The sequence below is a fragment of the Cryptotermes secundus genome, unplaced genomic scaffold (assembly GCF_002891405.2).
Source record: "Cryptotermes secundus unplaced genomic scaffold, Csec_1.0 scaffold408, whole genome shotgun sequence".
NCBI lineage: Eukaryota > Metazoa > Arthropoda > Insecta > Blattodea > Kalotermitidae > Cryptotermes > Cryptotermes secundus.
In genome coordinates, this window is record NW_019724588.1 from 445,531 (window position 1) to 462,599 (window position 17,069).

A 17,069-nucleotide genomic window follows, 5' to 3' on the forward strand; every position below is an offset into this window, starting at 1 on the left:
TTCATTACTTCCGCCAGTTTGGTTGTTGCGTTTTTCACGAATGAAATGCAACCAATTCGTTTCGATTCTCTTCCCATTTTCAGATAATGAAATTACGACAGTAACCGCAAAAAGTACAAATGGGCCATACTGTGAAGATCCTTGAATAATAAAATGTCTTACCCTTAACTGTAACTGAAGGCCCGTTTGAAGCAAAAAGCATAGAACTTAAGCATATTTCGTTTTCTTTTGTAATATGTCTGTCTAATGTTCTAAGACAGTGATCATTCTTTTCATTCATATTTTTATGGTTCATACTCTCTGTGGCTGTTACCTTCCAGCTAATGAAAATCCTGGAGACTGACATAATCATGGTACTATTCCAATGATGATAAAATTGCGAGATGCAAAGGACACTGAATTAAAACGGAATAGATACCGTGTAACTTAATATACCTTATCTGGCATCAATAAGCACGACACGCTGCTGTGATATGTTTTCGTGTGGATGAGTGTGCCATCTGAATTCAAGTACGACGAACTAAACAAACTCACAGGTGTCGATATCATGAAAGTACGATAGTTTCATTTAATGGAAACTGTAAACTAAACTATTTTGTTACGAAAATAAATATGATTCGGTTATAATAAAACATGATAACTATATGTATTATAATTTATTAACTAGAATTCCGCATGATATCATTTTCCTAACCAAACTAATCTCCTGTCTTCCTTTTCCTGTTGTTCTTTCGTTACGACTTACCACTCGTTTATTCTTTTTTTTTATGACAGTTCTTTAATAATTTAAAATTATTATTATATAATATTATATATTATATATTATTATATATATTATATNATTAACTAATAATATGTTAAAACGTTCTAGACCCATACAGTCATATTATCGGTGAAAGATGGTTTTAAATGTGGGGGTTGGAAGAAGTTGACTCCAGTTTTAAATAACTCCCTTACCATGAATTTTTACGTATGTGAATATAAAAGCACTGAGAAAAGATTAGGCACATCAAAGTCTCATTTTACCTGCACATTACAAGTCTGCGGTACAAATTAGGGTTATGTACCTCATTCGGCGTTTAGTCAGCCTGTACTGCTACCGAAATATTAAATATCCGAAAACGAAACAATGTTACTGGGGTATATTTAAATAAGAATTAAACCCCACTTACCATGCTTCGCGCGGCTTTGGCTTGTGGATGGTCTGCTCGGTGAAAGTTGTTATTTGACCAGCAGCATTCATTCGCGTAGTCTCTATTTGTTGCACTTCAGTTCTAACACATTTGAAATTCACTGCCTGTTTTTTCATATCTGTGTAGCAGCCCCAATGTCAATAATGTAGTTAAACAGACCTGTCCTTGAAGCAGGTCATTTTCCCCACACTGCACACACTGCAATCCCCAGCCAGCTTGCCTTCTGACGCGGGAACCAATGAACATATACGTCTGGTGATACAGGGACTGTAGCTGGCTGTTCTCCCCGTTCACTCGCCTATCCTTCACTATCACCGTGTTTATACATTTCACAGACAATTCCCTCTGAAAAACAGGGACCGTCAGTTTTTCAATGAGCAAGTTTTAAACCAAGCTTTTGGCCATTTGCTCTCTATCAAACGGATGTTAGTGAGAACATTACAGTTTAAATGAAAAAGTTCTGACTTCTAATTCTACCTCGTATAGGGAATTTGGAAACGTTATACAATAGCAGGGAATTTAACTAGCTGAATAATTATCAAGAATATTGTCTTGTGTACTGTTGCATGTCGGAACCAAAGCCTTCCAAATAGAATCTTTTAGAAAGACCACTGAAACTGGCACTGTATCTCTGAATAACTGGAACGAAGTTCACCGTGGTTCACCGAAAATTGGGACTTTTTTAACTTCTAATTTAGTTTTAGTATTTAAAATATTTTTCTTCTCTAACCGATCGGCGATTTAAATACATATACGATCACGCTGGTCCCTAATATGCCTTGTCTTGATCACGAGGCTAGACTACTATATTCCTAATTTATTGTTTCTTACACTATCCCAGTAACACAATATCTAATTAACTATCTGACTCAATGGAGCAGAGCCCTTCTTGAAAAGCTATTATTACCTCAGCTATTCAAGAAAGTCCGTGATCTTTATGGTAAATAGAACGTTTATTACTATATTTACAAACTGATCATTAGTCCCCAACATAAGCCAGATGTATCTAGTACCCATCATCCCACTTGAATTCAAGGACAATTTTAAATCTACAATTACTCCCATCTAAACCTGGGGTTCCTAGTGGCCTCTTTCCTTCAGGTTTTCCGAGCAAAATTTATTACACGTTTCCAATCTGTCCCATGCGTGCTGAATGTCCCGCCCATTTTTCCACAGTAGATTATATCATACGAGTATCTTTTGAATAGTAAAAGTATAAAATTCATCTTTATGCAGCTGTCTTCAGTTTGTTTTTACTTTCTTTCTTTTAGATTCGTATACTTTCTGTCGTGAAACAAGGCCTCGATACCAAGACACTCTCCTCGGTATCCTGTTCTCAGATAACCTTAATCTATTGTAACGCGTATAGCTAGGCAACGGCTCGGTAAGCATATTTCCTAGATAACACAGTCAACTATAGAACTTCAGTTGCTTGGTATCGAACGTTTCAATATCACGTTTACGCTTCAACGGAGTTGTGACAAAGTCATATTCACGGTAACGACTTCTTACAGTACTGAAACCCTTGAAGGCGGTGATTTCTATTCGTTCTACCGAAGCTAAGAAGGGAAGTCAGATTAGACCAAACGAGAGGGATAGGATGAGGCGGGTTAGGTATCCCGCGTGGAGGCGGGTCGAATACCTCCACCGTAGCCCTGCGAGTAGTAGGTGATGAAACCTTGCTCTCCCCCTGCATGGATAACAATGAGCCGCTGGCCTTTGGACACAGGGGAAAATAATCCTTGGATGGATCCATCACTCCGTGCGTATGGAGTGGTGTGCAATGAATGAATATAGGTTTCATCCATGTAGATGATTTGGCGGCCCTCTTCCCTATATTCTTTAATTTGCCGCAAATACTGAAGATATTTGTCTCTGATATTATGTCGTTCCACCAGTATCTGCCGATTATTTTTTGTTTTTTTTCCAGCGGAACCCCAGTTTCAAAATAATTTTCTTTAATGTGGAGATGCATCTCTGAACATCTAACGTTTCCTTCAACTTTTCGTGAACTTTTTTCAGGGTAGGTCTCCGTTTTTCGACTATATAGAAGTCACTAATTTTTCTTCGCACCACAGACTCGCTAAAGTCGTCCAAAGTGGCTAATGGAGATTTCCTAGGTCTTTCTTATGGGGTGGCGAAAAGGAAGTGGAAGCCCCCCAGATTCGATGTTTTTTGTTTCTCGTATTATTCTTCTGACACTACTTTCCGATACACCTGTTGCCTTTGCTACTTCCACTCCTATGTTCTTCACTGTAATTGCTGGCCCAGCCTCTTTCATATACTTATATACATTACTAACAATTTCTCTTGATTGTGAATGCAACACTTTTCCACTCAATTTACTTAGGAAAAATGTGCAAATATAAATAAACAAAAAAGAAAATCAACGAATAAAAATAAAAATAAAATATTAGTACAGTAATTAGAGAATAATACACTCAAATACGACTCCAAGAGTCAAAACTCTTTAACGTGACTGCACAAGGAAGAATGGGACGTCTGCTCGCACTGAATGCAGACGAATGACTAATCACAACACCCCTCAACTTTCACGAATGGACCTGCCCATCCACTGCGCAGCTTTTCCTGGACTGTCACCTCTAAATACTAGAACATTAGGAGGCGACGGAAAGGGAAGTCTCGAACGTCTCGAATCTAAGAGAGTAAAATATTGGCGCGAGTCCCACAGGACTCGGACCCGAGAATGACTGCGCTGGCGAGGACCAACAGCAACTATAAACGACAGTGAGAGAGTGAGCGCTCCACAACAACAAACCCGCAACTGTCTGACAGTAATAAAAATCTGGTCGTAAGCCCCAGATGGGTGCTTTATTCTAAGACAGACTGGCTGACTGACCGTCAGTCATAACAAAAGAATCAGAGCGATAAACCAAAAGCAGGCAGTCAGAAGTCAGAAGCGAATTAGTGTGCAGTTCAAGGTGTGAACAGGAATCTTCTTTCGTGATAGTACAAGATAGTAGAAGGAAGACACTCGTGGTCCAGTAAGGAATGGAGCGGGTCGTAGACGGTCACTGATTGTGAGCTGTCAGACTTCAGTGTAATTGTAAAGGAACATCAATAAATGCATTCATCAGATCTAGAACCCGTAAATTTCGTCAAGCGTACATCCCGACATGTGGCACTGCGTTCTTTCTTTAATGTGAAATACCAAGTTTCACACTAATACAAAACAGCGTGTAAGATTGTAATTTTGTATTACATAATTATGATAGGTCGAATTGAACATGTATTATTTCTGATTTTTGATTGAAACTGTTATTTTTGTATTTTCCGCCCCAACACCGCAAGCTGAGGAATCTATGTGTGCGTGCGTGCGTACTGATGTATTCTAGGGTTAAGAAATCGGAATCCATTCACTGCTGTTGCGCTTCGAAATTTCTAAACAGCTGCGTTTCCATTTTGTACTTTTTTTTTTTCATAACAAAAAGAACTGATGCACTCTCTCTAAGGAAATCTTTCTACAATNAATATTAATTTTTTTAGAAGACACGAACAGTGAAGGATTTCAAATATTAATCATGAAACAGCAGCCAATTACCCAACACCCCTTTCGTTATACTGCATTTAAATAAAACTATTACCTCGTCTGCACAAACATATGTTGTATTTGAAGAAAGCAGTCTTCTGGGATTTGGCACCGTGTATATGTGGTGTTAACCGACGTTTCGGAGGAACGTATCGCCTCCATCTTCAGGGTAGAAGAAAAAATATATAAGAAAGGCGATACGTTCCTCCGAAACGTCGGTTAACACCACATATACACGGTGCCAAATCCCAGAAGACTGCTTTCTTCAAATACAACATATGTTTGTGCAGACGAGGTAATAGTTTTATTTAAATGCAGTATAACGAAAGGGGTGTTGGGTAATTGGCNAAACACGCAATACACAAAGCAACAAACCGACGACAATACTTTTTAAGATTAACCTCAATTCCAGAAGAACTAATTTAATTTCAGGATTACCCGATCATAGACGAAGTAAGGGTAAAGTTGCCCGTGAGCTTAAATAATTAAACACTGCGTCATGAAGGCGTATGGGGGAGTGGATTTACAGATCCATATTTTCTTGACCTCGGCACTAGCTGCAGATGAGTGGTCAGCGTCAGGCCCCGGCCGCTTTACCCCCGGGATCCATCGTTTAGGAGGTTTGGTGAACCCCAGAGCCAGTCAGGAAGACGTGGAGACAATAACATTCTTGCCACCACCGGGACTCGAACTCCGACTCCCCTTGCCCAGCCCGTAACCAGTCACTATACCGACTGCGCTATGTCGGCTTCTCATAGACAGAGTAGACTTATGAAAGATGTGTGAAAAATACATTCAACAAAAACATTCAATCGGAATGTAATGACACTGAGCACTCAGTCAGACCTCTGTGCGCCCATGTTTTCACTACGTCCCTTCATAAATGTCCTGTCCTCAGCTCACGAGCTACAACGTAACTGAGGCCTTACTATCTGTCGACTCCATCCATGCAGAACCGAAGTCGTTCGTTCTATGCCCGAGCCAGAGATGGCTACTGACAAAGTACGTGGCAAGAGAATTCCTCCTCCTGTCCACACTTTCTGCATTTAGGGTTATCCAAGAAGTCCGTAATGTGTTGTCATAATGCCATTAACACAACTATTTATAAATTCGTCGCTTCCCATTTAATCATGGTGACACCGGTTATAAATCGAAGCACTTTCAACTCTTAGAGTAATATATAAAAAGACACGGCCAGGGATACGAGAATATCAAAATAATGCGGAGGGTTCAGAGACTGCTGGAGAAAAGTTGAGTTTGGGGACGCATTTGAATTGTTAGAGATATGGACCGAACGAGAGTAATATCTACTTAATGCTGGATTTTCGAGTCATCCACACGACTCTCCGGGTTTTCAGGTTTGTTCTTCTATTTCGGGTTCCAAATAAAAAGTGTTACTTGTAAAGTGTATAATTTTTGTGCAGCAAATTCATTACAGAAACAGAATTTCTTGGGGTACTTCAGATCTTCAATATTATCTTGTCGCATAATGAGCAAATGCCGATCACAGTGGCTGTACGGTCTAAGGCATCAACTGTCTTCGAACGCTGGGATCGTGTGTTTGAATCCCATTCGAGACATGGATATCTGGGTTTGTGTTGCCCTGTGCAGGTAGTGGCCTTGCGACGGGCTGATCATTCGTCCAAAGAGTCCTACCGTCTGTGTATGGATTAAGAAAATGAAAAGTCGGCCAAGGTCCACAAGGGCCATGGAAACATTAATACATAGATAATGAGGCAATTATTTTCTTTCATTTGCAATTTTGCTTTCAATAACTTTGTAAACGTAAAAAAATCCATTGATTTTACTTTATTGCCACATTTTCAGATCAACATGCAGAAGTAACGACATCACTTCTTTTCCTAGATGGAAAACCTGATAGAATGCCCGAATTTAACAACTAAGTTAATTATGTTAATGGTTTCAAATGCAGAATTGCTATAAATAATACTGTAACTGGCAGCTCTGCATATCAGATTATTCTCATCTACAGACAGCAACCAATGCTGTGCCTATTTTCATTTTATTTTGGGTACTCAAAAAACGCAGAATTCTGACATTATGGATTCGAAGTAAAATGTAGTAAAAAACATGAGGATCATTCTCTTTCTAAGTGATTTTTTAAAATATGAAAATTTCGTTTTGTCAATAATACACCCATTACACACAATATTATAGGATCTGAAAGATCCCTGCATTGGACTTTTTTAGCATTTGTTCATTGTTAAGACCAGCACACGATTGAAGCATAATCTACTTCAGTCCACACCTTATAATTGTATCATGGGCAGTGGTTACTGCAATTTATTGGAAACAGTAGTTTCTTTTCTTATTGAAGAAATCGAACTTCACGTCAATACTTGTGAAAAGACTAAAATTAACATTTGTGTTACATCTGAATAAGAGAATGTTGACATTGATATTATACCATTCTCAATATTTTCGCTGAGTAAAAAAAAAGAGAGAGAAAGAAAAGTAAAGCTATCCCTGTAACAGGCCGTGAAGGCCCATAGGGCTGTGAGACATCAAGGGTCCTACATTTTCTAGACAATTGACTCAAAGATGGTTGTCAGCCTTACGCGCTGGCCGCGCTTTACTCCCCAGGAAAATTATTTAATTAATTCCTGGTACCCATTTCTGTCAGAGGCTGAGTCAACCCCAGTGCCATAGTGCGACTGGAAGGATCAGGTCAATTGGAAAGAATCCAATGACCTCATCAGGAGTTGAACCCGCAACTGTCCGGCTTGTAGCATAGCCCCTCAAACAACTAGTATCTTAAAATATTTATTGTTATTTAAAAGGCAACATGCACAATACACATTTCCTGTGTGGACAACGTAGCTCTCTGAAACCAACGATAACCTAACCTGGACTTTCTTGAATTCTTGTGGCATAACTAGATATGGTTGCCAAGGAAAACAGTCGCCTTTTAATGGACACAAGAGATTAGAGAATAACTTCATGTAAAATGTAACTGTATATTTAATTTGCTTGTTTCCCATTCCAAACTTATATTGAAGTTAAATAGTGGATACCAAACTTATGAAGAAACTCAGTTTCATCAGGAAGAACACTTATCAGGTTTTATATAAGGAATTAAGGTACAGATGGAAAATTGAATACTCCTGGTTATAATGTGTGTTATGTTTATATATTATATTACCAAATTTCTGATTAAAAAATTTATATCCACATTCATAATAAAATTTGTAATCATGACCAACTTTTTACAGATTTGATCTTACAGAATTAGTATATTTTTATGTCATTAATGAAAAGATATGAAATAACATCATTCTTAAGTCTTTTGTTTGAACAAAATAGAAAGTGCCACTATGCACTGTATATAAGAAATTAATGTGTAAAACAAGATCACAGATATGTCTACAAGATTTTCTACCATCCTGCTACAAACAGTATAAAAATATGTCATTTTTACAAATACTGAACTGTATTTACAATAAACTTTACACTTACACTGAACAGCACCAGTACTCATGTTACATCATACATATGTAAGAAGTATGTAGATGTTACAAGAATAGTTTCTATTATAAATTGAATAATTGTTACAGAAGTAACAAATGAATTTAACTTAATTTAAAACTAATTTCGACTATGAATTTTATCTTTCCTGGTTGTACTAAATGCTTATATTCAACTACAGCTGAGTTATGTCTCACTTGCTACCTTCTTGATCGCCTGTTCAGTAAAAGTATGTTTATTTTAACTTCCAGGTGTACCTTATAATCATACAGTTTTATTTTAAATTTGAGTTTGAATAGCCTTCATTTCTTGTAGAGGAGATGGTAGATTCTTGTGACATTTCTTCATGTGTCTGTGTGATGCTAGGAATTCGTTGTGTCGTAGTTTCGTCTTCACTGTGTGCTGTGCTATCACCATTAATTTGTGACTGCACAGAATAAGTTGGAAGCCGTCTTCCCCTGAGTATATGTGGCAGTGGAGGAGGTGTAGGAATAGAAATTCCTGACTGTTGTTCAGCATGATTGATTTCGGCTGCAATTGATTCAGCTCTAGCGGAGATCTCAAATGAAGGAATACTGTGAGGGAATGGAGATGGCGTAGGAATACTGTTTGTTTCTATAGTTTCTCTTGATTCAATTGTTCCATTATCTTCTACATCTGTTGGGATCTGACTAGAATAAAGAGTATGCCCAAATGAAGATGTAGTAGTCGGGGAGACCATTACTTCTTCTGAATCATTCCTCTGAGACAGTATTGCAGACGTCTGGATCCGCCTGGTGGGAAGAACATGCGGAAAAGGAGGTGGAACAGGAACACTGCTTTCTGAATCAGTTCCGGTGCCTACAGGGGGATCATTGCTTCCATACTGCTCGTGTAATTCTTCTAATCTATTACATAATGCAGTGCTGCGGTGGGTGGTCCTTGTAACTTTGTTGTAAAGCTGTTGACACTGTTCCTCCAATCTCTTGAGCCTAGCTGCACGAGCTTCTGCGATTTCTTCAGGTGTCCTGTTTACCTTCAAATTTTCTTGACTAGACTGCACGGTTCCTGATTGCTCAGAACTTCTTGAGTCATCATGAGAACTCTGTTGGTTACACAAGGAATTTTCAACAGTTGGTTCTTGTAACATAGTACTTTCATCTGCTGAACACTGAATGGTATTATCTGTTTCTACTGAAGTTATGTTTTCTGGTGGACAGTCATTTGGTGTATTGTTTTCTCCTAGAGAATCTGCTTCACCAGGCACCACCTCATGCTCTGATTTAAAAGCACAACAGACAGACTTGACAATTTCATCATTACTGCAAAAGACAGGTGTTGTGGACATATGTTCACAATGTGATGAACTGAAATGAAGTGAATCTCCTTGTTCACAACAGTAAAAGGATTTAAAATAATCTTGCTTTGTAATATTATCATGTAAAGATTTTGGAATTTGAATAGGAGGCAATGAAAATATAGATTCCAGAGCTTGTAGATTATTTCCTGTGATGTCAGCAGTCCTTGTTGTTATACAATCAAGGTTTCTAGAGAAGAATGCAAGCTGTTGTTTTAACAGTGTGATTAATGAAATTGTTGAACAATCACCATGGATCTGTGGCTCTATTCTACAGTCTGACATACATTCTTCTTTCATATTGTGCTCCAGAGAATCAAAGCACATGTCTAAAGAATGTGGCTGCAATTCAATGTGACCTGAGCATTCTGAGTTAGGCTGTAACTCAGTTTCTAATCCCAATAATAATTCAGATTCAGAATGATTTAATAGCTCTGCACGTTCACGAACAGGAGGAGATGCTGACATTATGTTTGTACCTGAAAGAATAGGTTCATCAAGCAATAGCTCACTCTGTCCAAGTACACTACCTGATGTATCGGCTTCATGAATACTTGAGGAACTGAGGACCAAGCGTGGTTGTGGGAAATTTGTGTCTAATGGAGATGATGTGCGAACAATTCCTGAGTCACCATGAAGATTGGAGAGATCCTCAATCCCTGGATCCAGTTGCCCAGTATCCTTACTGGTTCCATCATCATCTTCACAGCTGTCATCTCCTCTCTCATCTGAAAAACCACTTTCACCTGAGTTGTTGAGCAAGTCCATAGGGTGTTGTTTACGTGATGCAAACTCCTTTCTGAGTTTCTTCCATTCCAGTTCAGATTCCGAGTTTTTTTGTCGGGCACGCTCCCACTTTTCACGGCAATACTCCAGTTCCTGTTTCAACTCATTGAGCATCTTTCGTTTCTCATGAAGCTCATAGCGTAATATCTTCTCATGAGTGTGCAGCTGTTGATGCTGGGTTTGCATCCGATCAACAACATTCCATGTTTTTCTCAGTTCGGATGATACTAGAGATAGCTTGTGTTCTTGATCATTCAGCTTAGATTCTAAGTGCCCATTCAACTGTTTCAGGCGAGTCAGCTCCTTTTGAAGTGATTTCTTTTCTAAAATCAAGTCTTTGAGTCGAAGGAACGTCTTACTAACACTTATTACCAGACGAGGGCCAGATGGTGTATCAACACTTTTATAACAACTATTTTTACTATCCTCACGGTCTCCAACATAACTTGGAGTTACATGATGACTAAGTAGTTCCATGAGAACCTTCCACACTTTGGGTAGATTAAGAGCTATATCTTCAACTGCCATGCCATTAGCAGATTCTTCAGTACTTTTACTGTTCATTCCAGGCACATCTTCTGCTGTGAGGCCATGAACAATTGGAGGAGGGGGTGTCTCAAGCGCCAATGGATTATCTTCAGTCCTCTCCCCCGTTGGAGAGCTTGATGTTGAAGCTGTTCCACTGTCCACTTGTGTCACTAGATCTAACAATAATTTTGGCAAAGTGGCAGCAGCTTCACTAGAGTCTTCCTTAATGGTTATTTCTGTGATAAGATCATGGTTTTCTTGAAGTAGTCTAGTGAGTCTGTCAAGATCCATATCAGTTGTTGTGCTGCCAACTAACATCTGAGTGAACAGATTGTTTATGTGTGACAGTTCATTGGCCAAACCTTTACTTTTGTCCTCAGAATCATCAAGCTGTATCTGCAAATTTGAGTTTTCTTCTTCCTTCTGTGACAGTGATACTTTCAATTCTGCTAGTTGCTGTTCAAATTCTGCTGACTTTTTAATTTCTGCTTTTAGATGCTGAGATTTCTCTTCAGAATCCTGAACGAGTTTATCTTTCTCTGAAAGTATGACTTTCATACGCTCCTCATACAGACCCTTCAAACTACGTATATTCTCGATCTGGGATTCATATTCTGTTTTTAGATCTACTGATAATTTCTCATGTACCCTGTTTATAACAGAAGCTTCGATTTCCTTCAGCTTCTCCTTCAACTGCATTACCTGTCCTTCCCTTATTAACAACAATTGTTTGCTTATAGTTGCCACTTCCTTGAGAGCCATTATTTGATTCTGAGTGTGTTCACGTTCAGATTCCAACTGTGTCTGCATCTTCTCTAGATCATCAGTCCTCTCTCTAAGAATTTGATGTTCATTCTCTAATTCAAACTGCAACCTTTCATTTTCTTGACTAAGTTGTTTGAGTCTCTTCTTGTCTGCTTTCATTTTCTGCTGTACTTGTTCCAGTTCAAGGGTTAATGTCTCTTCTTGTTTTGATTTCTTGGTGCTACCAGCATGCAGCATATTCTTTTCCAGTTGTTGTCTAGCTTCACGTTCAGCAGTCAGTTCTCTCCTTAATCTCTGAAGTTCTGAAGATACAGCATGCATTACACGTTGCATGGCTTCTCTTCTTGTACTTGCTTCTGCTTGAAACCTCTCCAATTCTGCCTTTACCTCTGGACTTCTCAATCGCATTGCTGCACACCCCTCAGTCCCAAGGCTTTCACTTTCTTGCATCCTCTGTTCCTCTGGCATGCTTTGTGTTTGCAAATCAACTGCAGTTGAGACTAACGATTTCTTGGCAGTTTTCAGTTCCTGTTTCATTCTCTCTAGTTCTTCCATGACATGTTCTTTCTCTTCCCTTTCCTGACTAAGCATTGCTGTTATTTCCTCCACCACCTTCCTTTCACGCATTAACTGTTCTTTGATGTTTTCTAATTCTCTTGCATTTTTATCCCGTTCTTCCCTTAATTTCCTCATCTCAGCAATCACTTCCTCCTTTGCTTCTCTTTCTGCATCAAAACCAGACCTTATCCGCTCCATTTCTAAGGTGATCATCTGTCTGTCTTCCCTACCTGCCTGTATCTGGGCATGGAGTTTCTTAAACATTTGCTGAGTTTTCTCTGCTTCACCACGCACTCTGTTCAGTTCTTCAGAAGTCCGTTGTGTTTCTGCTTTAAACTCTGCATGCATTTCATCCAGTCTCTTCTCAGCAACCTGCCTTGCAACAGTTAGTCGCATATTCTCTTCTGCAAGGTGTTGGATGGTTTGTCCGAGTGTTAGTTCCCTCCGTTGCCATGTTGTTTCTGACAGTATCATTTCTTCACATGGTCTTGTGGTTTCTTGTGTATGTGTCTTACAGACTGTGGCATCTGACTCCTGTGGGTCAGTGTGTGAAGGCACCTGCAGAAACATTAACAGGCTTGTATTTGATCAGTGGATCATGAAAAGTTACAAATTCTGAAATATGTCCTCTAGTTTATTATCCAAAATGAGCTGTGTGGATGGAAGATAGGCACATCCACTTACTTTATGCAATTCTTTAATATTCTGTGTCCATTATTTGTATCATGGACAGGTCAGTGTGCAGAATACCACTTGGCAAGCAATTGAAAAGGCTTGCACAGTACCTCCACACACAAATAATTTCATGGAATGATGGACAAATGAATAGAAGTCATTGGGACTATAAATTTGATATATATTTACCACAAGAAATTGGTTCAAAATATTAAGTTTTGCAAATTCATTTTTGTGTTATATAAAAACCACAGAAAATAAATGAAACACAAAGCTTATGGTCTGATGGTGCATTCTACTTAATTTTATAAACCTACAAGACTGGCAATCATTTAATGTATTGAGATAAACTGCGTGCAAAACATGAAATACTATTACACAGTATACCTGGGGCTATGCTTTTAGTCTGGTACGCAGAGATGAATTTTCATGATTTCTTGCTAAAAGTAGATCATAGCTGGCCACATCCAGAACTGCAGTAGTACAACATTAATGAAAAATGATATACGACAATGGAAAATCTCTAAGTGTTCTTCTGACAAGTGGAAAAGTTAATGAAGTATGACTTGGAACTGTTAATATTACATGCCATAACCTTCACACCAACAGTTTTTTTCATGTATTTATGGTTTGTTTAACCATGCTTTGAATAGCTCAGTCTATATAGCATCAAATGTTAAGATGATTAATGCATTAGAAATGATGTGGAACAAAGGTATTATGGCTCTATTTTATGTACTGTTCTGGCATTTGTCTGGAGGGTCTGAGGAAAAACGTAAAAATCACTGTCATAATAGCTGGTCTATGGTTGACATTTGATCCCGGAAACTTCTAAATATGAAGCAGAAGTACAGATCATTCAACTGCAACAGTCAAACTGACACTTCAGAGCAAAACTCCAATGACTAGATATATATTATAAACAATACACCATATTTTATATTCATCAAAGAGTTAGGACTGTGCTGATGATAAGATGACTCACATAGTGACACACAACCGGTTAAAAGAAAAGAAACGAATCTTGTTCATTTTTAAAATCATGATGCACTAGCAAGAGTGCATGAAGCTTTCTGATAATTATGAAACAGACGGGTGACATGTTACCAATTTATGTTTGTTTGAGTTGTTCATTATTTCCAGTACAGTGTGTAAGAATTTGAAATTCTCATGGAAAGACTGGGAAACTGGCTGAGGCTGGGGTATAGATATAAAGATAACAAAGTCTTAAGAAAATAATTCTTGGGATTGACATGGTAAGATTTTGTAGCACTAGTGATGAGACTTTTGATTTCAGAACATCAAAGAATATCTAAAGCAGGCAACTACTTATCACATGACCAGGCAAGGCTATATAAGTACTCTGCAGTTGAATTTCTGTCCTCAAATATTTACATTTTGCGTGCTGTAGTGCTGTAGCTGGTTTGGCTCCCACCAGGGGTCAGGCTCCACTTGTTCTTGGCTGCTTATGTTTCCCATATTTCAGGTGGGATTTTGAGGATTTCCTTTTTGATATAGTTGTGCCACTGTCAAACTGCAAAACAAAATAACAGAACCAACTCATTTCATGATTCATTTATCTAAATAAGTGCACAAAAATGGGTATTTCTTTAAAACTGATATTCACTTAGTTGGTCAAGAAATACCTCCATTTTTACAGACTCTAAGGTTTATTGCCACAGTGACAAGAATCCACCACTATGCCTTAACCTGAGCAAGACAAGTCCAGTCTGCATCCTCCATTTCTCCAATGCCCTGTTAAATCTTCCCTCTTAAATATAAATATTCTTCTTGGCACTTAATTTTCAAATGCTCTTCTTCCTTGAAGAGAGAGACCAAGTCTCACATACATATAAAATAGCAGGTAAACTTATATTTCTCTATAACTTTATCTGTAATATCCATACACCTAATACTGGAAAGGATGATGATGATGATGATGATGTGTTAAAGGAGAAAGTACTGGTGTTTATAAAATTTGTAGGATCTACAGATGTCAAAAGACCAAATATGGATCTTCTTGAAACATCCATAAATCACCAGGATATGAACAGCCTTCTCAGAATCTCAGTAGGAAAATTTTATGACATTGCCACATAAAGAGAATGATATGAAAAATTTTAACAACTGACTCCTACTTTCTGTGTAATTCTTGAAAGAGATAAATTATATAAATGTCATGGGGTTTCATAAAAAAAATAAACTGTAATTAAAAATGAAGATTTAATGCTGATAGTTATTTTCCTGAATATTTATTAAAAAAATACACATTAATATGGAAATAAATTCTCATTATACTGTATCTAGTTTCAACATAATGAAAAACATAGAGGTACTGAGCAAGTAAAATCAGTTAAACTGTTACATTTCTAACTACTCTGTCCTGTAATTCAGTAGGTATCACAAGAAAATTATCTTTGGGGGACAGGGAAGGCCCTACTAAATTTTTCTTTTGCTTAGTGGGGGGTGGAGTCCAACTGGGTCCAATTGGCCTATTGTACCTGCCCCGGGTGATTATGATGATGGAGAATTTGGTGGAATGAAGATTGGCAGGGAAAACCGAAGTACTCGGAGAAAACCCGCACCAGCGCCACTTTGTCCACCACAAATCCCACTTGACCAGACCCAGGATCAAACCCGGGCCGCCGTGGTGGAAAGCCAGCGACTAACCACTTGAGCTATGGCGTGGCCCTAAGGTCCTACTAACATTTGTAATTAATTAGAGTAGACCTACAGTACCCCAACTCTTTAATTTATGAAAAGGACTGGTTCTTTAGAACTAATTTGTAAGAAAAAATCTGTTTGCCAAAAATGAATTTTCCATTAATTCAAAATCAGTTAGATATACAGCAAACTCTCGAAATAATACATATTAAACAGAGTAGGACTTCAATAATCCTGACTAAATGGAGAGAGGAGGGCTTGGAACTAGGTGATAATCAGGACTAGTGAAATATTAATAGAAAAATGCTAATAATTGGAATATATTATTAGAATTATTGTACTTAAAACCAACAGACATTTTGAGACCCTTTTGAGTTAGACAGATATTTTTGGCTGCGCCATAGCTCAAGTGGGTAGTCGCTGGCTTCCCACCGTGGCGGCCCGGGTTCGATCCTGGGTCTGGTGAAGTGGGATTTGTGGTGGACAAAGTGGCACTGGGGCGGGTATTCTCCGAGTACTTTGGTTTCTTCTGCCAATCTTCATTCCACTAAATTCTCCATCACCATATTCACCTGGGGCAGGCTACAATAGGCCAATCAGTGGCCGCCGTGCCAAGTGGACTCAGTTGGACTCCACCCCCCACTAAGCGAATTTAATTAGAAAGATATTTTGCTTATATCTGATACATATACTTAAACTTGTATTTCCAAAGTTTATGTCAAAACATGAAGGTATAGGAGATGATCTGGGATCTGGTTTAATTATGCAACATGTGTTCAGATTAATGGGGTCTGATTCATCGAAGTTTTAGTATAATGGTAAAATAAGATGAATATAAGCATGTATTTATTATAATGAACAGAAATCAATTTTAAATAAGTTATCAGTTCTAAAAAGGATGATACCACCCACTTCAACATTAAAAATGCTCCACACTTTTCCCACACAGCTTATTTATCTGTTTTTGTCCTCACCATAGCTCAAGCGGTTAGTCACTGACTTCCCACAGCGGCAGCCTGGGGTCTGGTCAAGTGGAATTTGTGGTGGACAAAGTGGCAGTGGGGCAGGTTTTCTCCAAGTACTTCGGTTTCCCCTGCCAATCTTCATTCCACCAACTGCTCCACAATCACCCTCACATATCATCTGGGGCTGGTACAATAGGCCAGAAATGGCCGCAGTACAAGGGACTTAGTCCCACCCCACTAGCAATAAAAAAAAATATATATATATATATTTGTTTAATACAAGACACAGAATATATAGATATTATTTCAACAGCATGAACCAAATGGTATTCATAATGGAAACAGCATACTTCCTGTGAGGTACAAACTGAAATTTTAAATCATCATCATCATCATCAGTAATCTGTCAAGACGACAGGTCCACAGTCTCTTTCAAAACAATTCCTCCACTTAATGCGATCTAGAGCTTTCTCCTTCAAATGACAGTATCCTCTTCTGTCCCCAAGGTCATCCAGCATCTTCTTACGTCTTCTTCCTCGTCTTCTTGTCACTTCTATCCGCCC

At 38.4% G+C, this 17,069-nt stretch overlaps 1 protein-coding gene across 1 annotated transcript in view; it reads right to left on the reverse strand.

Moving 5' to 3' along the window:
• Positions 1-7,881: 7,881 nt before the first annotated feature.
• The window catches only part of LOC111862334 (golgin subfamily B member 1), an 11,664-nt gene continuing 2,476 nt past the window's right edge, over positions 7,882-17,069 (reverse strand). Inside the window, exons 2-3 of the mRNA XM_023847634.2 lie at positions 14,273-14,411; positions 7,882-12,760 (exon numbers count right to left, since the gene is read on the reverse strand). Coding sequence (XP_023703402.1) covers positions 8,504-12,760; positions 14,273-14,356 — 4,341 coding nt within the window. The 5' untranslated portion in view covers positions 14,357-14,411 and the 3' untranslated portion in view covers positions 7,882-8,503. The remainder of the gene's footprint in view (positions 12,761-14,272; positions 14,412-17,069) is intronic.